Source organism: Salvelinus namaycush, unplaced genomic scaffold (genome assembly GCF_016432855.1).
Source record: "Salvelinus namaycush isolate Seneca unplaced genomic scaffold, SaNama_1.0 Scaffold177, whole genome shotgun sequence".
In the NCBI taxonomy this organism is placed as follows: domain Eukaryota; kingdom Metazoa; phylum Chordata; class Actinopteri; order Salmoniformes; family Salmonidae; genus Salvelinus; species Salvelinus namaycush.
The window spans coordinates 222093-245336 of record NW_024058530.1 but is presented as its reverse complement, the minus strand read 5'-3'; the positions used below and the strand labels follow the sequence as shown (position 1 = coordinate 245336).

Here is a 23244-nt window from a genome sequence, read left to right as displayed (position 1 = left end):
TGGAGCTTCCATGGCAGCTCCTGTAGTAAGAGGGCCTACTGTCAGACTGATGGAGCTTCCATGGCTGCTCCTGTAGTAAGAGGGCCTACTGTCAGACTGATGGAGCTTCCATGGCTGCTCCTGTAGTAAGAGGGCCTACTGTCAGACTGATGGAGCCTCCATGGCTGCTCCTGTAGTAAGTGAACCTACTGTCAGACTGATGGAGCCTCCATGGCTGCTCCTGTAGTAAGAGGACCTACTGTCAGACTGATGGAGCTTCCATGGCAGCTCCTGTAGTAAGAGGGCCTACTGTCAGACTGATGGAGCTTCCATGGCTGCTCCTGTAGTAAGAGGGCCTACTGTCAGACTGATGGAGCTTCCATGGCTGCTCCTGTAGTAAGAGGGCCTACTGTCAGACTGATGGAGCCTCCATGGCTGCTCCTGTAGTAAGTGAACCTACTGTCAGACTGATGGAGCCTCCATGGCTGCTCCTGTAGTAAGAGGACCTACTGTCAGACTGATGGAGCTTCCATGGCTGCTCCTGTAGTAAGTGAACATACAGTCAGACTGATGGAGCTTCCATGGCTGCTCCTGTAGTAAGAGAACCTACAGTCGGGCTGGTGTTACTTAAAAAAAAAAAATCGCCCCAATTTCGTGGTGTCCAATTGGTAGTTACAGTCTTGTCTCATCGCTGCAACTCCCGTACGGACTCGGGAGAGGTAAAGGTGGAGAGCCATTTATCCTCCGAAACACAACCCATCCACGCTGCACTGCTTCTTGACACAATGCCCACTTAACCCGGAAGCCAGCAGCACCAATGTACCAACCTGGCGACGGTGTCAGCGTGCACTGCGCCCGGGGCCTGCCACAGGAGTCACTAGCGCGCGATGGGACAAGGAAAGGGGGGGGGGGGGTGGTAGAAGTTAGTAGGGATTTATTTGGTTTTCATTTTATTTTCATGATTATACAGAATTGGGCATATCATGATTGATAGTACTTTCTAGCACAGTAGGTGACGTCATGCACTTAAACTATTGTTTGCGGACCGCCATGACATCATAGAAGAAGAAGCAGAAGAAGAAGAAGAAGTGAGAGAAGAAACCTCATCAGCCCCTCGAAAGTGAGGCAGCTTGCATTTCTGAATGCAAACCTCTCATAAAAGCAAAATATAGTCAGCAGTACTGTGTGCTGCTGGTTATAACATGGTAATAAAGACGAGAGAGAAAAGAGGGACCAGTTTAATGTTTTAGTGGGATGCTGGTTATAACATGGCAATAAAGAAGAGAGAGAAAAGAGGGACCAGTTTAATGTTTTAGTGGGATGCTGGTTATAACATGGTAATAAAGAAGAGAGAGAAAAGAGGGACCAGTGTAATGTTTTAGTGGGATGCTGGTTATAACATGGTAATAAAGAAGAGAGAGAAAAGAGGGACCAGTTTAATGTTTTAGTGGGATGCTGGTTATAACATGGTAATAAAGAAGAGAGAGAAAAGAGGACCAGTTTAATGTTTTAGTGGGATGCTGGTTATAACATGGTAATAAAGAAGAGAGAGAAAAGAGGGACCAGTTTAATGTTTTAGTGGGATGCTGGTTATAACATGGTAATAAAGAAGAGAGAGAAAAGAGGGACCAGTTTAATGTTTTAAGTGGGATGCTGCAGTTTTGCACATTGTTATTTATTTTTCTTTGATATGGTGCAATATTCTATTATTATGTTGTTCAGATTGTATTCGTTTTGAATTGTTACATTTATATGCACTTTGTTTATATACATTACAAAGTTATACTTTAAATGCACATGTTAAATAGCATTCTTTATCATAAAAATCCAATGCATTTTTAAATACATTGTGGTTAAGGTAGAGAATGATTTAATTTAATAATTTAATTAGAATTGTTTTAACACCAATCATAGTCAAACTATTGCAAACTGTTTGACTTGAAAAAATACAAAACATATTTTTATGAAAGAGCTTTTTGGGAGCCAAAAAGAGCCGGACTGCCCACAACAACAGCCCCCTAAATCATATGTCTGACTTTCTGATTTGTAAATTCACTGCAGTTCCCAACATTGACCAGCAGGTGGCAATGATACTCTCTTCTCAGACAGTAAATGACCACCAGTCAGCTACATTTATTTTGTTAGGAGGGGATGGAAAAGCATTGGGACTATTTGTCATGGAAGCAATTCCACTCATTTACTCATGTGAATGTATCCAAAGAGATAAGAGAAGCTAATATTGATAGGCACTGTTAAATCTTTACAGCTCAGGATAATATGACTATAATTAAAGAACATCACTACCATCTGCTGGCTGGATCGGTCTTCTGATTTGAACCCTATTCTACACACTGCTAACCTTATGCCTAACCTTAAACCTAAATTAAGATCAGAAATGTACATTTTTGTTTTCATGACATGTTACGATAGGCCTGTAGACAATTTAGACTTTGTGACTGGGTTTTCTAATAACCAGAGAGGCTGGGGGGAGGAGTTTACTCCAAGTGCCTGTGCAGAGGTGAAGGTGAAAGTTGTGTCTCAGTTTAGGCCTGAGGTGTAGATTGTTCTGTAAAAACGTGTAGATATGCACATATAGTGACTATTAGAGTGGTTATGGATTTAAATCAACTATTTTGAATGTGAAGTGGAGGACGTGAAGACCAGTAAAGGTAAGAGGAGATCTCAGTATATTTCACTTTCCAAACTAGACACAACAGTCCTGTTTTAAAACAATGAGGACTGGAGAAAGAGGAAGTGATGTTTGTATCTGTGTGATTGAGCAAAAGAGAGAATTTGATGAATGGTAATGATGTAAATATGAATGTTTTCTCTTTTTATTGCAGTTAAAATGGCAGAGTCCAGACTTCATAGTAAGTCACCATGCTATAATTAATGATGAACTTTTCTTTCATGTATCTGGGAGAACAGAACTAAACCAACTATTGAAAATGAAATGTGTTAGTGGTTTTATTTCTCTTCATGTGTAAATGTGTGTCTGGATGAAATGTGTTTGTAACATGAGTGGCAGGTGGACTATTGGTCAGAGCGTTGGGCCAGTAACCGAAAGGTTGCTAGATCGAATCTCCGAGCTGACAAGGCAAGAATCTGTTCTTCTGCCCCTGAACAAGGCAGTAAACTCACTGTTTCTAGACTGTCATTGTAAATAAAAATTTGTTCTGAACTGACTTGCCTTGTTAAATGAAATATGTATCCAGAGCAATTAGGATTAAGTGTCTTGCTCAAGGGCATATCAACAAATTTTTCCTAGTTTCCTCAGGGATTCAAACCAAATACGTTTGGGTTACTGGCCCAATGCCCTTAAGTGCCAGGCTACCTGCCAAACATGTCTGACTAATGGGAAAATACACTGCCTCTAATTTTCTAATTTATTTCAGATATACCTGTATCTGTACATGATAGTATACATTTGAGGGTATTGTTATGTGGGTGTTAGGGTTAGGGCATGGGGGTAACAGGGCTGGGGTGTGTGGGTCATTGAGTTTAGGTGTGTGGGTAAGTGGACTGAGGTATATAGATATTGAGGTTGAGGAATAGGGATAAATATCTGTTCATGTTATTATAGACAGAGCACTCTGTCACAATTGTGACCAAGAATAAAACATACTTTTAAATAAATAAATAAATAATCAAAATGGATGACATGTTAGGCTTACTAGTGGCATAAGATTAGCATAGTGGCATGTCTGGGAAAGATGTGGGAACAAATGGGATAATATCATTCTAGATTGTAGCATCACATTCTTCTATGACATATATACTTTCCTTCAAATGAATCTGTCTGTCTGGGATTGTGGGGGTTGTATTTTAGAATTGACATGGTCCTGGTTGTTGTATGTCTATTGTAGTTTTTAATTCAGCTGTGTTTATAAATGTACTGAGAGGATTTGTGTTCCTGACACAGATGATGTCATTAAACATGAAATGTTCTCTCTTTCTGAACAGATCAGTTTAAACTCACCTCAGAAGACTGTTTGGAGGTTAAAGTTGGTGAAGAGGTCACCCTCCCCTGTCACCTCTCACCTGACACCAGTGCTGTTGACACAACGATCAGGTGGTTTAAAGGGACAGAGTGTATTTACCTGTGTAAGAATGGCCAGGTGACAGAGAGGAGTGGCTATGAGGGCAGAGTGAGTCTGATCACCCAGGAGCTGGAGAGAGGCAACGTGTCTTTGAGGCTGAGAGACTTCAGGAGGTCAGATACAGGAGTCTACGTATGTCAGGTCATCCATGGAGAACAGAAGGAGGAGGCTGTAGTGGGTTTAAGGGTCAGAGAAGGTAAGTGTTCTAGAAGTCCAGTAATGTTTCTAAACACCTAAACAACAACAATAACAACCAGTCTCTTTCCCTGTACAGAACACTTGTACTTTCTCATGTAGGTAGGAGTTCATAGTAGGAGTTACAGATGAATAGACTAGATTCATTCTGAATATCAACTAGTTACAATGCATATTACCATCACTCTGAGCTTTGAGCTGGTCCTAAAGCATTAGAACCATTCCAACATTACTGTCACGTCCCTTGATTGTCATTAGTAATGAATGTGATGAACACTCATACCCCTCTGATGTATATCACATCACTATGGTACATGAGAGGATAATGTGACAGATGGTCATTTGAAGGTAATGATAATAACTAATGTATTCTGTTTTACATGATCATTATTCATGACTCTCCATCTTGGATAATGGATGATCAGAACCACGTGAGTAATTACTTATTTGTCTGTTTTGTTTATTGACAACCAATAACACAAGACAAAGAACAGACCAGAGTGTTAATCTGATACTATAAAAACTACAGGCCTTGTGAACAGCAGTGTGTCTTCTTCAAGGCTACAAATTAAATCAGTTTCTTTACATTTATCAATACTCTCCCCAAATGTTCTCAAGATAGGTTCGATTAAGATGTATAGATATTCTTCAATATATCCAGAATTGTCATATCAAAGATCTCCCACAAAATCTCTGGCATAGAGGTCAACATTTCACATTCCAAAATGAACATGAAATCAGCTTGAATTCAGTTTGATGTCCAAGTATGAATCATTCTGTGATTTTTAGACTGTTCCAATAGTATCACTGCTTACATCCCTTTCCCTAGATGTACATTAGTAATGAATGTGATGAACAGTCATTCCAATATGATGTATGGTATTTCATTAAATTATGTAATGAGACAGAAATTCAATGAACAATAATAACTAATGCATTCTGTTTTACATGATCATTATTCATGACTCTCCATCTTGGATAATGGATGATCAGGAGGTGGTGAGTAATTACTTATTTGTCTGTTTTGTTTATTGACAACCAATAACACAAGATACTATAAAAACTACAGGCCTTGTGAACAGCAGTGTGTCTTCTTCAAGGCTACAAATTAAATCAGTTTCTTTACATTTATCAAAACTCTCCCCAAATGTTCTCAAGGTAGGTTGGATTAAGAGGTATAGATGTTCTTAAAATTCTTCTGAATTTACATACCATAGTCCTTCCACAATATATCTGCCATAGAGGTCAACATTTCACATAGTCCTCCCACAATATATCTGCTATAGAGCTCAACATTTAACACTCCATAATTAAAATAGAATCAGCTTGAATTCAGCTTGATGTCTTATTATGAAGCATTCAGTCATTCTCAGACTGCTCACATAGTAGTGCTGCTTACATCCCTTTCCCTAGATGTACATTAGTAATGAATGTGATGAACAGTCATTCCAATATGATGTATGGTATTTCATTAAATTATGTAATGAGACAGAAATTCAATGAACAATAATAACTAATGTATTCTGTTTTACATGATCATTATTCATGACTCTCCATCTTGGATAATGGATGATCAGTTTCACGTGAGTAATTACTTATTTGTCTGTTTTGTTTTTTGACAACCAATAACACAAGACAAAGAACAGACCAGAGTGTTAATCTGATACTATAAAAACTACAGGCCTTGTGAACAGCAGTGTGTCTTCTTCAAGGCTACAAATTAAATCAGTTTCTTTACATTTATCAATACTCTCCCCAAATGTTCTCAAGGTAGGTTGGATTAAGAGGTATAGATGTTCTTAAAAATCTTCTGAATTTACATACCATAGTCCTCCCACAATATATCTGCTATAGAGGTCAACATTTCACATAGTCCTCCCACAATATATCTGCTATAGAGCTCAACATTTAACACTCCATAATTAAAATAGAATCAGCTTGAATTTATCTTGATGTCTTATTATGAAGCATTCAGTCATTCTCAGACTGCTCACATAGTAGTGCTGCTTACATCCCTTTCCCTAGATGTACATTAGTAATGAATGTGATGAACAGTCATTCCAATATGATGTTTGGTATTTCATGAAATTAAATAATGAGACAGAAATTCAATGAACAATAATAACTAATGCATTCTGTTTTACATGATCATTATTCATGACTCTCCTTCTTGGATAATGGATGATCAGCACCACGTGAGTAATTACTTATTTGTCTGTTTTGTTTATTGACAACCAAAACACAAGACAAAGAACAGACCAGAGTGTTAATTTGATACTATAAAAACTACAGGCCTTGTGAACAGCAGTGTGTCTTCTTCAAGGCTACAAATTAAATCAGTTTCTTTACATTTATCAATACTCTCCCCAAATGTTCTCAAGGTAGGTTGGATTAAGATGTATAGATGTTCTTAAAATTCTTCTGAATTTACATATCATAGTCCTTCCACAATATATCTGGCATAGAGGTCAACATTTCACACTCCAAAATGAACATGGAATCAGCTTGAGTTCAGTTTTATGTCCTAGTATGAAGCATCCTGTGATGTTTAGACTGTTCCAATAGTAGCACTGCTTACATCCCTTTCCCTAGATGTCCATTACTAATGAATGTGATGAACAGTCATTCCAATATGATGTATGGTATTTCATTCAATTATGTAATGAGACAGAAATTCAATGAACAATAATAACTAATGCATTCTGTTTTACATGATCATTATTCATGACTCTCCATCTTGGATAATGGATGATCAGGAGGTGGTGAGTAATTACTTATTTGTCTGTTTTGTTTATTGACAACCAATAACACAAGACAAAGAACAGACCAGCGTGTTAATCTGATACTATAAAAACTACAGGCCTTGTGAACAGCAGTGTGTCTTCTTCAAGGCTACAAATTAAATCAGTTTCTTTACATTTATCAATACTCTCCCCAAATGTTCTCAAGGTAGGTTGGATTAAGATGTATAGATGTTCTTCAAATTATCCAGAATTTTCATATCATAGATCTTCCAAAATATATCTGCTATAGAGGTCAACATTTCTTGTAGTCCTCCCACAATATTTCTGCCAAAAAGCTCAACATATCACACTCCAAAATGAACATGGAATCAGCTTGAATTGTCACGCCCTGACCTTAGAGAGCCTTTTTATTTCTCTATTTGATTAGGTCAGGGTATGATTTGGGTGGGCATTCTAGTTTTTCTATTTCTTTGTTGGCCGGGTATGGTTCTTGTTTTTGGTTAGTTGCTGTGTTCGCGCTACAAAACTTTACGTGTCGTTTATTCTTTCTTGTTTTTGGTGTTGATTTAATAAATTGATGATGTACACCTACCACGCTGCACCTTGGTCCAATCCATCTTTCAACGAACGTGACATGAATTCAGTTTGATGTCCTAGTATGAATCATTCTGTGATGTTTAGACTGTTCCAATAGTAGCACTGCTTACATCCCTTTGCCTAGATGAACATTAGTAATGAATGTGATGAACAGTCATATCAATATGATGTATGGTATTTGATTGAATAATGTAATGTGACTGAAATTGGATTGAATGTAACTGTAATAACTCATACATTTTGTTATACATTATCAATATTCATTCCTCTCCATCTTGGATAATGGATGATCAGGAGCATTACCATATCCTTCCCACAATATATCTGCCATATAGCTCAACATTTCACACCAAAATTAAAATAGAATCAGCTTGAATTTATCTTGATGTCTTATTATGAAGCATTCAGTCATTCTCAGACTGCTCACATAGTAGTGCTGCTTACATCCCTTTCCCTAGATGTACATTAGTAATGAATGTGATGAACAGTCATTCCAATATGATGTATGGTATTTCATTCAATTATGTAATGAGACAGAAAATCTATGAACAATAATAACTAATGCATTCTGTTTTACATGATCATTATTCATGACTCTCCATCTTGGATAATGGATGATCAGGATCAGGTGAGTAATTACTTATTTGTCTGTTTTGTTTTTTGACAACCAATAACACAAGACAAAGAACAGACCAGAGTGTTAATCTGATACTATAAAAACTACAGGCCTTGTAAACAGCAGTGTGTCTTCAAGGCTACAAATTAAATCAGTTTCTTTACATTTATCAATACTCTCCCCAAATGTTCTCAAGGTAGGTTGGATTATGATGTATAGATGTTCTTCAAATTATCCAGAATTTTCATATCATAGATCTCCCACAATATATCTGCCATAGAGGTCAATATTTCACATAGTCCTCCCACAACATATCTGCCATAGAGGTCAATATTTCACATAGTCCTCCCACAATATATCTGCTATAGAGGTCAATATTTCACATAGTCCTCCCACAATATATCTGCTATAGAGGTCAACATTTCACATAGTCCTCCCACAATATATCTGCTATAGAGGTCAATATTTCACATAGTCCTCCCACAATATATCTGCTATAGAGGTCAATATTTCACATAGTCCTCCCACAATATATCTGCTATAGAGGTCAATATTTCACATAGTCCTCCCACAATATATCTGCTATAGAGCTCACCATTTCACATAGTCCTCCCACAATATATCTGCCATAGAGGTCAATATTTCACATAGTCCTCCCACAACATATCTGCCATAGAGGTCAATATTTCACATAGTCCTCCCACAATATATCTGCTATAGAGGTCAATATTTCACATAGTCCTCCCACAATATATCTGCTATAGAGGTCAATATTTCACATAGTCCTCCCACAAGTATCTGCTATAGAGGTCAACATTTCACATAGTCCTGCCTCTATATAATCTGCTACAGAGGTCAATATTTCACATAGTCCTCACACAATATATCTGCCATAGAGGTCAACATTTCACATAGTCCTCCCACAATATATCTGCTATAGAGGTCAACATTTCACATAGTCCTCCCACAATATATCTGCTATAGAGGTCAACATTTCACATAGTCCTCCCACAATATATCTGCTATAGAGGTCAACATTTCACATAGTCCTCCCACAATATATCTGCTATTGTAACGGTTGTCCTCCTCCTCTTAAGACGAAGAGGAGGAGTAGGGATTTGACCAAAACGCAGCGTTGTGATACGACATGAAAATTTATTAAACATGACGAAAACTAAACATACTTGAGAATATACAAAATAATAAACGAAGTCAAACAGACCCGAACAAACGAACTTACATAACACGAAGAACGCGGTGCACAGACACAGACACGGAAGACAACCACCCACAAACAAACATTGTGAACAGCCAGCCTTTATATGGTTCTCAATCAGAGGAAACGTCAAACACCTGTCCCTGATTGAGAACCATATAAGGCTAATTACAAGTGACCTAATCATAGAAACACAAAACATAGAATGCCCACCCCAACTCACGCCCTGACCAACTAAACACATACAAAATTAACAGAAAACAGGTCAGGAACGTGACAGCTATAGAGGTCACCATTTCACATAGTCCTCCCACAATATATCTGCCATAGAGGTCAATATTTCACATAGTCCTCCCACAATATATTTGCCATAGAGGTCAATATTTCACATAGTCCTCCCACAATACATCTGCTATAGAGGTCACCATTTCACATAGCCTTCCCACAATATTTCTGCCATAGAGCTCAACATATCACACTCCAAAATGAACATGGAATCAGCTTGAAGTGTCACGCCCTGACCTTAGAGAGCCTTTTTATTTCTCTATTTGGTTAGGTCAGGGTTTGATTTGGGTGGGCATTCTAGTTTTTCTATTTCTTTGTTGGCCGGGTATGGTTCTTGTTTTTGGTTAGTTGCTGTGTTAGCTCTACAAAACTTTACGTGTCATTTATTCTTTCTTGTTTTTGGTGTTGATTTAATAAATTGATGATGTACGCCTACCACGTTGCACCTTGGTCCAATCCATCTTTCAACGAACGTGACATGAATTCAGTTTGATGTCCTAGTATGAATCATTCTGTGATGTTTAGACTGTTCCAGTAGTAGCACTGCTTACATCCCTTTCCCTAGATGTACATTAGTAATGAATGTGATGAACAGTCATATCAATATGATGTATGGTATTTGATTGAATAATGTCATGTGACTGAAATTGGATTGAATGTAACTGTAATAACTCATACATTTTGTTATCCATTATCAATATTCATTCCTGTCCATCTTGGATAATGGATGATCAGGAGCATTACCATAAACCTCCCACAATATATCTGCCATAGAGCTCAACATTTCACACACCAAAATTAAAATAGAATCAGCTTGAATTTAGCTTGATGTCTTATTATGAAGCATTCAGTCATTCTCAGACTGCTCACATAGTAGTGCTGCTTACATCCCTTTCCCTAGATGTACATTAGTAATGAATGTGATGAACAGTCATTCCAATATGATGTATGGTATTTCATTAAATTATGTAATGAGACAGAAATTCAATGAACAATAATAACTAATGCATTCTGTTTTATATGATCATTATTCATGACTCTCCATCTTGGATAATGGATGATCAGGAGGTGGTGAGTAATTACTTATTTGTCTGTTTTGTTTATTGACAACCAATAACACAAGACAAAGAACAGATCAGAGTGTTAATCTGATACTATAAAAACTACAGGCCTTGTGAACAGCAGTGTGTCTTCTTCAAGGCTACACATTAAATCAGTTTCTTTACATTTATCAATACTCTCCCCAAATGTTCTCAAGGTGGGTTGGATTAAGATGTATAGATGTTCTTCAAATTATCCAGAATTTACATACCATAGATCTCCCACAATATATCTGCCATATAGCTCAACATTTCACACACCTAAATTAAAACAGAATCAGCTTGAATTTAGCTTGATGTCTTATTATGAAGCATTCAGTCATTCTCAGACTGCTCACATAGTAGTGCTGCTTACATCCCTTTCCCTAGATGTACATTAGTAATGAATGTGATGAACAGTCATTGCAATTTGTTGTATGGTATTTCATTATATTATGTAATGAGACAGTAATTCAATGAACAATAATAACTAATGCATTTTGTTTTACATGATCATTATTCATGACTCTCCATCTTGGATAATGGATGATCAGGACGACGTGAGTAATTACTTATTTGTCTGTTTTGTTTATTGACAACCAAAACACAAGACAAAGAACAGACCAGAGTGTTAATCTGATACTATAAAAACTACAGGCCTTGTGAACAGCAGTGTGTCTTCTTCAAGGCTACAAATTAAATCAGTTTCTTTACATTTATCAATACTCTCCCCAAATGTTCTCAAGGTAGGTTGGATTAAGATGTATAGATGTTCTTCAAATTATCCAGAATTTTCATATCATAGATCTCCCACAATATATCTGCCATAGAGGTCAATATTTCACATAGTCCTCCCACAATATATCTGCTATAGAGGTCAATATTTCACATAGTCCTCCCACAATATATCTGCTATAGAGGTCAATATTTCACATAGTCCTCCCACAATATATCTGCTATAGAGGTCACCATTTCACATAGTCCTCCCACAATATATCTGCTATAGAGGTCAATATTTCACATAGTCCTCCCACAATATATCTGCTATAGAGGTCAATATTTCACATAGTCCTCCCACAATATATCTGCTATAGAGGTCAATATTTCACATAGTCCTCCCACAATATATCTGCTATAGAGGTCAATATTTCACATAGTCCTCCCACAATATATCTGCTATAGAGGTCAATATTTCACATAGTCCTCCCACAATATATCTGCTATAGAGGTCAATATTTCACATAGTCCTCCCACAATATATCTGCTATAGAGGTCAATATTTCACATAGTCCTCCCACAATATATCTGCTATAGAGGTCAATATTTCACATAGTCCTCCCACAATATATCTGCTATAGAGCTCACCATTTCACATAGTCCTCCCACAATATATCTGCTATAGAGGTCAATATTTCACATAGTCCTCCCACAATATATCTGCTATAGAGGTCAATATTTCACATAGTCCTCCCACAATATATCTGCTATAGAGGTCAATATTTCACATAGTCCTCCCACAATATATCTGCTATAGAGGTCACCATTTCACATAGTCCTCCCACAATATATCTGCTATTGTAACGGTTGTCCTCCTCCTCTTAAGACGAAGAGGAGGAGTAGGGATTTGACCAAAACGCAGCGTTGTGATACGACATGAAAATTTATTAAACATGACGAAAACTAAACATACTTGAGAATATACAAAATAATAAACGAAGTCAAACAGACCCGAACAAACGAACTTACATAACACGAAGAACGCGGTGCACAGACACAGACACGGAAGACAACCACCCACAAACAAACATTGTGAACAGCCAGCCTTTATATGGTTCTCAATCAGAGGAAACGTCAAACACCTGTCCCTGATTGAGAACCATATAAGGCTAATTACAAGTGACCTAATCATAGAAACACAAAACATAGAATGCCCACCCCAACTCACGCCCTGACCAACTAAACACATACAAAATTAACAGAAAACAGGTCAGGAACGTGACAGCTATAGAGGTCACCATTTCACATAGTCCTCCCACAATATATCTGCCATAGAGGTCAATATTTCACATAGTCCTCCCACAATATATTTGCCATAGAGGTCAATATTTCACATAGTCCTCCCACAATACATCTGCTATAGAGGTCACCATTTCACATAGCCTTCCCACAATATTTCTGCCATAGAGCTCAACATATCACACTCCAAAATGAACATGGAATCAGCTTGAATTGTCACGCCCTGACCTTAGAGAGCCTTTTTATTTCTCTATTTGGTTAGGTCAGGGTTTGATTTGGGTGGGCATTCTAGTTTTTCTATTTCTTTGTTGGCCGGGTATGGTTCTTGTTTTTGGTTAGTTGCTGTGTTAGCTCTACAAAACTTTACGTGTCAATTATTCTTTCTTGTTTTTGGTGTTGATTTAATAAATTGATGATGTACGCCTACCACGTTGCACCTTGGTCCAATCCATCTTTCAACGAACGTGACATGAATTCAGTTTGATGTCCTAGTATGAATCATTCTGTGATGTTTAGACTGTTCCAGTAGTAGCACTGCTTACATCCCTTTCCCTAGATGTACATTAGTAATGAATGTGATGAACAGTCATATCAATATGATGTATGGTATTTGATTGAATAATGTCATGTGACTCAAATTGGATTGAATGTAACTGTAATAACTCATACATTTTGTTATACATTATCAATATTCATTCCTCTCCATCTTGGATAATGGATGATCAGGAGCATTACCATAAACCTCCCACAATATATCTGCCATATAGCTCAACAATTCACACACCAAAATTAAAATAGAATCAGCTTGAATTTATCTTGATGTCTTATTATGAAGCATTCAGTCATTCTCAGACTGCTCACATAGTAGTGCTGCTTACATCCCTTTCCCTAGATGTACATTAGTAATGAATGTGATGAACAGTCATTCCAATATGATGTATGGTATTTCATTAAATGATGTAATGAGACAGAAATTCAATGAACAATAATAACTAATGCATTCTGTTTTACATGATCATTATTCATGACTCTCCATCTTGGATAATGGATGATCAGGACGACGTGAGTAATTACTTATTTGTCTGTTTTGTTTATTGACAACCAAAAACACAAGACAAAAAACAGACCAGAGTGTTAATCTGATACTATAAAAACTACAGGCCTTGTGAACAGCAGTGTGTCTTCTTCAAGGCTACAAATTAAATCAGTTTCTTTACATTTATCAATTCTCTCCCCAAATGTTCTCAAGGTAGGTTGGATTAAGATGTCAGATGTTCTTCAAATTATCCAGAATTTTCATATCATAGATCTCCCACAATATATCTGCTACAGAGGTCAACATTTCACATAGTCCTTCCACAATATATCTGCCATAGAGCTCAACATTTCACACACCAAAATTAACATGGAATCATCTTGAATTCAGCTTGATGTCTTATTATGAAGCATTCAGTCATTCTCAGACTGCTCACATAGTAGTGCTGCTTACATCCCTTTCCCTAGATGTACATTAGTAATGAATGTGATGAACAGTCATATCAATATGATGTATGGTATTTGATTGAGTAATATGACTGAAATTGGATTGAATGTAACTGTAATAACTCATACATTTTGTTATACAGTATCAATATTCATTCCTCTCCATCTTGGATAATGGATGCTCAGGAGCAATACCATAAACCTCCCACAATATATCTGCCATATAGCTCAACATTTCACACACCAAAATGAAAATAGAATCAGCTTGAATTTAGCTTGATGTCTTATTATGATGCATTCAGTCATTCTCAGACTGCTCACATAGTAGTGCTGCTTACATCCCTTTCCCTAGATGTACATTAGTAATGAATGTGATGAACAGTCATTCCAATATGATGTATGGTATTTCATTATATTATGTAATGAGACAGTAATTCAATGAACAATATTAACTAATGCATTCTGTTTTACATGATCATTATTCATGACTCTCCATCTTGGATAATGGATGATCAGCTTCACGTGAGTAATTACTTATTTGTCTGTTTTGTTTATTGACAACCAATAATACAAGACAAAGAACAGACCAGAGTGTTAATCTGATACTATAAAAACTACAGGCCTTGTGAACAGCAGTGTGTCTTCTTCAAGACTACAAATTAAATCAGTTTCTTTACATTTATCAATACTCGCCCCAAATGTTCTCAAGGTAGGTTGGATTATGATGTCAGATGTTCTTCAGATTCTACTGAATGTATATTCCATAGAACCCTGCCTCCTGACACAATATCCTGTATCTGCCATAGAGCCCAATGCTACTTATCACCAACAATGAACATAATCATTTGATCAGAGATAGGACAATAACAAAACATTATTTATGAAGTTAACCAGATCTCATTGGTGCCCACAGTCCCTACATGAGGGAGGCTTGAATGACAGGAGAAATCTGATTGGTCCTGTTTGTTCTGTATATAGTGATGTAGTCTACCACACAGAACTCACCTCTCTGTTTTACACCATAGGATCAGGTTCACAGTATTTACAAGATGAGACCCAGGAGAAGAAGCTGAAGAGGGAGGCATCAGCTGGTGAGCTTGGTAAGTATGAGAGAGTCTGGAGGAGAGAGGATTGAATCAGGGAACATGAGTGATGTCATTCAGTTTTTCAGACTAATTCATTTGTAATGTATCAAATAGTCAATAGACCAGTTGATGATTGGTTCAGCTCAGATAACTGTTGACTGGAGGAAATAATTACTAATAATTGTACCACCTCCATCAAATGATAACGTCTTTATAGGCATACTATTGAATGAATTAATACATTACTTATTCAAACAACCAATTAAATATGTTAATTGCTCTCTCTCAGAGTTGAAGATGGAAAAAGAATTAAAAGAGAAATTAAGACAGAAGATGATGAAACAACTAGAGGAGAAAGACACACAACTGGATGATATGACCCAGGAAGTGAGAGAGAAAGAGAGACTCCTGGAGGAGAAGAACCAGATAATGGGACAGAGGGAGAAACTATTAGACGAGAAAGAAATCCAACTGGAAGAGAAAGACAGGCAACTAAAGGATAGAGACATTCAACTAGAGGCACTGAGAAAGAACCTGCAGGACAAGAACAGCCAAGTAGAGAACTTCAGAGTCCTACTGCAGGAAAAAGACCTTCAACTAGAGGACAGCAAACACAGACTGGGAGAGAAGGACAGACTACTGGAAGAGAGAGACAAACGACTGGAAGAGAGAGACAGACTACTGGAAGAGAAGGACAGACTACTGGAAGAGAGAGACAAACAACTGGAAGAGAGAGACAAACTACTGGAGGAAAAAGCAAATGAACTAAAAGAGAGGAGGCAGGAAGTAGAAGAGAAAGATAAGCTACTAGAGGAGAGAGAGAAGCAGTTAAAGGAAAGAGACAAACAGGTGGAGGATGTCAACAATGAAAATGCTGAACTGGGTAAGATTATTCACACCATTAATACATTTAGTCTTCTGTACTTTCCTCAATTCTCAGGTTATTGTCGACTCTCCACTGAGTTGTGAATATTGTTGTCCATCACTTCATACTTTCCCTCTGCATCATATTTCTGTCTAAAGTCTTTAACACAGAATTCAGATCCTAGTCCTCCTTTGTTATTTCAGCTCAACAGATATGTGATGTGAAGACTGAGGTAGAGAGACTGAGAAGAGAGATCTCAGCCCAGATGACTGGTGAGTGAGATATGTGATACTTAACATTTCAATAGAAACCCAGAACTCCCCTTCAGTAGGTCTATGTGCCTTCATGTGTCACTGAGGTAAATGTTCCCATTCTAAATGGTTGTTCTATTATTTTAGAACATGGAGAGACGTCAGATACAGGTTCCATACTCCCAGTCAGGAGGAGACACAGCAAGGACCATCCTCCACTTAGTGAGTTATCACTATTGTCCTGTTGTCTCCTACTGTTTCTAGTCTATAGTGGACCATCCTTCACTTAGTGAGTTATCAATATCGTCCTGTTGTCTCCTACTGTTTCTAGTCTATAGTGGACCATCCTTCACTTAGTGAGATATCAATACTGTCCTGTTGTCTCCTACTGTTTCTAGTCTATAGTTGACCATCCTTCACTTAGTGAGTTATACATGTTGTCCTGTTGTCTCCTACTGTTTCTAGTCTATAGTGGACCATCCTTCACTTAGTGAGTTATCACTATTGTCCTGTTGTCTCCTACTGTTTCTAGTCTATAGTGGACTATCCTTCACTTAGTGAGTTATCAATATTGTCCTGTTGTCTTCTACTGTTTCTAGTCTATAGTGGACCATCCTTCACTTAGTGAGTTATCACTATTGTCCTGTTGTCTCCTACTGTTTCTAGTCTATAGTGGACCATCCTTCACTTAGTGAGTTATCACTATTGTCCTGTTGTCTCCTACTGTTTCTAGTCTATAGTGGACTATCCTTCACTTAGTGAGTTATCACTATTGTTCTGTTGTCTCCTACTGTTTCTAGTCTATAGTGAACCATCCTTCACTTAGTGAGTTATATATGTTGTCTCAAACTGTCATCAATCTTGATATTCTCTATTTTCTCCAATAATCTATATTTCACTATGATGTGTAATGTATTTGTAGTTTGTTTATACTATGTTTTAAATGTGTCTCTGATGAGTCAGTATGTTGACCAGTTCTCTATGTTGTGTTACAGTGGGAGGAGAGACCTCAGATACAGACCCCACACTTCCACTGAGGAGGACCATCAGCATGGAGTTAATTCCTCCAGAGAGTGAGTTATGGATGTAGATTATATTATATTTGACTCTGTTGTACATCCTCCAGATAGTGAGTTATGGATGTAGATTATATTATATTTGACTCTGTTGTACCTCCTCCAGATAGTGAGTTATGGATGTAGATTATATTATATTTGACTCTGTTGTACATCCTCCAGATAGTGAGTTATGGATATAGATTATATTATATTTGACTCTGTTGTACATCCTCCAGATAGTGAGTTATGGATGTAGATTATATTATATTTGACTCTGTTGTACATCCTCCAGATAGTGAGTTATGGATGTAGATTATATTATATTTGACTCTGTTGTACATCCTCCAGATAGTGAGTTATGGATGTAGATTATATTATATTTGACACTGTTGTACATCCTCCAGAGAGTCAGAGTGTTGATCAGTGCTGTGTGTTGTGTTGCAGTGGGAGGAGAGAGCAGCAGTCCAGATTCCCCAGTGTCTCCCAGTGTGTCTGAGCTGAGACTGGTGCTGCTGGGGAGGACTGGGGCTGGGAGGAGTGCAGCAGGAAACACCATCCTGGGCAGAGAGGAGTTTGGGGCCCAGGCCAGCCCCTCTGCAGTGACCCAGAGGAGTAAGAGGAGAGAGGGGGACGTGTGTGGGAGACGGCTGGTGATGGTGGACACTCCAGACTGGTTCTGTCCTGGATTCTCTCTGGAGGAGATGAGACAGGATGTGGGGCTCTGTGTCCGTCTGTCTGCCCCGGGACCCCACACCTTCCTCCTGGTCATACCAGTGGAGCCCTCTAAGGGGGAGGAGAGAGGGGTGCTGGAGAGAATAGAGGAGATGTTTGGGGAGGGTTGTTGGGACCACACTGTGATTCTATTCACCCATGATGATGTCCTGAAAGAGCAGAGCATTGAGGAGTTTCTCCAAGCTGGAAGTCAGGACCTCCAGCAGCTTGTAGAGAAAAGTGGGAGCAGGTACCACGTCCTCAACATTAAGGACAGGGCCCATGGCACTCAGGTATCAGAGCTGCTGGATCAGGTAGAGGAGATGGTGGCAGGAAACAGAGAGAGATTCTACAGCAGTCAGACCTACCAGGAGGCAGAGACCCAGGTTAGAGAGATGGAGGGAAAGATCCAGAGAGAGAAAGGAGAAAGGAAACAGAGGGAGGAGAGAGACTTGAGAGAGAGGCTTCAGAAGGAGTTCCAGGACTCTCTGATAAAGATAGAGGGAGTGATCCAGGAACATGAGGGAGATATCAGAACACTCAGTGAAAGAACCAGTGAACTGGAGAGACAGGTGAAAGAAGAGAGGGATGAGGAGAAGAAAATAGAACTGGAGAGGGAGCTGAAGAGGGAGTCTGATAGGAGGGAGGAGATGGAGAGAAAGCTGGAGAGATTGAGAGAGAAGACAGAGAATGAGAGGAGGGAGATGGAGGAGAGACACAGACAGGAGATAGAGGAGATGATGGAGAACTATGAAGGAGAGGCCAGAGTTGAAGCAGAGAGAAACATGATGAAGATAGTCCTACCTGAGTTACAGAGGAACATCATGATCTCACAGACAAAGTTGCAGAGGGAGTTCAGCAGACAGATGGAGGAGAAGAATAGACAGATGAAGGAGAAGGATAGACAGATGGAGGAGAAGGATAGAGCGATTGTGGAAAGGGATGGAGAGATAGAGGGACTGATAGATAGACTGTGGGAGATGTGCAAGTGAGTTATTGTAACTAGCCTGAAGAAGTGCTGGGATACATGGAGAGGTAGAAGAAGGGAGAAGAAGACGACAGGGAGAACTGATGAAGATCTGAGGAATGTCTGGGCAGATGTAACCTAGTTCACCATTTCACTGAATTCGCCTGACAACGAGGTTAGAGATGAGATGACTTTTTCATGGAGGGATTGGAGAAGTTAGAGATAATCACATGATATTTATCTGACAATGTAAGAACAACGTGATAGTCTGTGCTGTGATGAGTGTCATGGTGGGAAAACAGGTCAGAATACTGTCTGATCCTGTCTAGAACAATGTGATAGTCTGTCCTGTGATGAGTGTCATGGTGGGAAAACAGGTCAGAATACTGTCTGATCCTGTCTAGAACAACGTGATAGTCTGTCCTGTGATGAGTGTCATGGTGGGAAAACAGGTCAGAATACTGTCTGATCCTGTCTAGAATAACGTGATAGTCTGTCCTGTGATGAGTGTCATGGTGGGAAAACAGGTCAGAATACTGTCTGATCCTGTCTAGAACAACGTGATAGTCTGTCCTGTGATGAGTGTCATGGTGGGAAAACAGGTCAGAATACTGTCTGATCCTGTCTAGAACAACGTGATAGTCTGTCCTGTGATGAGTGTCATTGGTGGGAAAACAGGTCAGAATACTGTTTGATCCTGTCTAGAACAACGTGATAGTCTGTCCTGTGATGAGTGTCATGGTGGGAAAACAGGTCAGAATACTGTCTGATCCTGTCTAGAACAACGTGATAGTCTGTCCTGTGATGAGTGTCATGGTGGGAAAACAGGTCAGAATACTGTCTGATCCTGTCTAGAACAACGTGATAGTCTGTCCTGTGATGAGTGTCATTGGTGGGAAAACAGGTCAGAATACTGTCTGATCCTGTCTTGGTCAAAATCTGTCGTTCTGCCCCTGAGCAAGGCAGTTAATCCACTGTTAACCCACGCCCCGGGCGCCGAAGACTTGGATGTCGATTATGGAAGAGAAGGAAGAAGGATGAGTTGGATGAGACAACTGTTTTGTGTAGGGGTTAGAGAGGAGACTAGTTAGAGAGACAACTGTTTTGTGTAGGGGTTAGAGAGGAGACTAGTTAGAGAGACAACTGTTTTGTGTAGGGGTTAGAGAGGAGACTAGTTAGAGAGACAACTGTTTTGTGTAGGGGTTAGAGAGGAGACTAGTTAGAGAGACAACTGTTTTGTGTAGGGGTTAGAGAGGAGACTAGTTAGAGACAACTGTTTTGTGTAGGGGTTAGAGAGGAGACTAGTTAGAGAGACAACTGTTTTGTGTAGGGGTTAGAGAGGAGACTAGTTAGAGACAACTGTTTTGTGTAGGGGTTAGAGAGGAGACTAGTTAGAGACAACTGTTTTGTGTAGGGGTTAGAGAGGAGACTAGTTAGAGAGACAACTGTTTTGTGTAGGGGTTAGAGAGGAGACTAGTTAGAGAGACAACTGTTTTGTGTAGTGGTTAGAGAGGAGACCAGATAGAGACAACTGTTTTGTGTAGGGGTTAGAGAGGAGACTAGTTAGAGAGACAACTTTTTTTTGTAGTGGTTAGAGAGGAGACTAGTTACAGACAACTGTTTTGTGTAGGGGTTAGAGAGGAGACTAGTTAGAGAGACAACTGTTTTGTGTAGGGTTAGAGAGGAGACCAGTTAGAGAGACAACTGTTTTGTGTAGGGGTTAGAGAGGAGACCAGTTAGAGAGAATCCCACTGTATTTTCCTCCACTGTGAGTGAAACATAGGAGTGTTATTGTTTTACCACAGTCACACTGTTGTTTTCTATTTGCTGACCTTCATCAATCAAAGTTCATCAGGATACTGCTGTTGTTATGATGTTATGTTTCAAGTTGAAACCTTAAACATATCTCTACAGTTCTCACTAGTGGACAGACAGGCTACGCTCTGCTCACATAACATTTGGTTCAGGGTTCAGAGGTCACAGTGAAGGATTGATGAGTAATACATGTGTTTATTATGGTCTGTTTGTTGAGCCCATTACCCAGTGGGTAGTAATCAGTGATGTGGATGTAGCTTCCAGTTGCCATGGTGATGTTTCATATTGATGCTGGGAATCTATTCCAATGGAACTCTGATACCACATGAGACTGATATTGTTGAAATAAAGAAATGGAACTTTGTAAGACATCAGTGTTTGGACATTGTTTGTCTTAGATGATTCTCTACAGTACAGAGCTGAGCTGTCAACACTGAGCTGTCAACACTGAGCTATCAACACTGAGCTGTCAACACCGAGCTATCAACACTGGGCTGTCAACACTGAGCTGTCAACACTGAGCTGTCAACACTGAGTTATCAACACTGAGCTGTCAACACTGGCCTGTCAACACTGAGCTGTCAACACTGAGCTGTCAACACTGAGTTGTCAACACCGAGCTATCAACACTGGGCTGTCAACACTGAGCTGTCAACACTGAGCTATCAACACTGAGCTGTCTACACTGAGCTATCAACACTGGGCTGTCAACACTGAGCTGTCAACACTGAGCTGTCAACACTGAGTTATCAACACTGAGCTGTCAACACTGAGCTGTCAACACTGAGCTGTCAACACTGAGCTGTCAACACTGGGCTGTCAACACTGAGCTGTCAACACTGAGCTGTCAACACTGAGCTGTCTACACTGAGCTGTCAACACTGGGCTGTCAACACTGAGCTGTCAACACTGAGCTCGTCTCTCTCTTTTCCTGATACTAACTACTACTACTACCACTACTGCTGCTGCTACTAGTACTACTACTATTACTACTACTACTACTACTGTTACTAATACTACTACTACTACTACTACTACTGCTACTACTACTACTACCACTACTGCTGCTACTACCACTACTGCTACTGCTACTACTACCACTACTACTACTATTACTACTACTGCTACTACTACTACTACTACTACTACTACTACTACTGCTGCTACTACTACTACTACTACTACTACTACTACTACTACTACTACTACTACTACTACTACTACTACGATATAGTCACTACTACTACTACCACTACTGCTGCTACTACTACTACTACTACTATTGTTACTACTACTACTACTACTACTACTATTACTACTACTACTACTACTACTACTGTAGGACAGCAGTTTGAGAAGACCAGAGGAAGTGATGGAGCATCATTCTGAAGGCAGATGTCCATATGACTGGTCGGTGAGTAATTAAATAGACATGCAGTAACCTTCTCTGACCACCAGATGTCTCTCAAAATACCTTGATACTCACAATATAGTGTGAATAACTTTTCATTTACGATGTATGTAAGATGTCCCCTTTTAAATGTTCTGGTTGTATAGAGTAGTAATAATAGACCTGTTAATATAGAGTAGTAATAATAGACCTGTTAATATAGAGAAGTAATACTAGACCTGTTAATATAGAGTAGTACTATTAGACCTGTTAATATAGAGTAGTAATATTAGACCTGTTAATATAGAGTAGTAATATTAGACCTGTTAATATAGAGTAGTAATATTAGACCTGTTAATATAGAGTAGTAATACTAGACCTGTTAATATAGAGTAGTAATATTAGACCTGTTAATATAGAGTAGTAATATTAGACCTGTTAATATAGAGTAGTAATACTAGACATGCTACAAGGGGCTATTTGTGACTTCTTACCTGCAGTAATCGGCTCCACCCTGTCTGAAGTTTCTGAGAGACGGAGAGAGAGAAAGAGAGAGAGATTTGAATTGTGTTTCTGTATTTATTTCTGGGTGGGGAATTTATTTCTTTATATCTGGGAGGGGAATTTATTTATACATTTATTTATTTTTGGGGTTATTTTTGTATTTATTCCTGGGTGGGGTATTTATTTATGGGTGGTGTAACAAAAGACCAACATTAACAATTGTAATTCATTCTGAAATTTACATTAATAGTACTGAGTTTATCAACAATGTCTAGATCGTCGTAACTTT

The 23244-nt window shown here is 38.8% G+C and overlaps 1 protein-coding gene across 1 annotated transcript; it reads left to right on the top strand.

Annotated features, from left to right (window-relative positions):
- The first annotated feature begins 2827 nt into the window (after positions 1–2827).
- On the top strand, positions 2828–19506 carry LOC120037601 (trichohyalin-like). The gene is made up of 8 exons (XM_038983595.1): positions 2828–2849; positions 3943–4275; positions 15335–15409; positions 15684–16277; positions 16463–16531; positions 16658–16732; positions 17506–17583; positions 18013–19506. Exons 1-8 carry the CDS (start codon positions 2828–2830, stop codon positions 19269–19271), a joined length of 2505 nt encoding a protein of 834 aa, XP_038839523.1. The 3' UTR covers positions 19272–19506.
- The last annotated feature ends 3738 nt before the right edge of the window (positions 19507–23244 follow it).

Excerpts from the sequence above, each read along its gene's own strand:
- LOC120037601 (XM_038983595.1), top strand. The coding sequence starts at position 2,828 with ATGGCAGAGTCCAGACTTCATA. Across the intron at positions 15,410-15,683 it reads GGCATCAGCTGGTGAGCTTG|AGTTGAAGATGGAAAAAGAA; the intron begins GTAAGTATGAGA and ends GCTCTCTCTCAG. Across the intron at positions 16,278-16,462 it reads CAATGAAAATGCTGAACTGG|CTCAACAGATATGTGATGTG; the intron begins GTAAGATTATTC and ends TTGTTATTTCAG.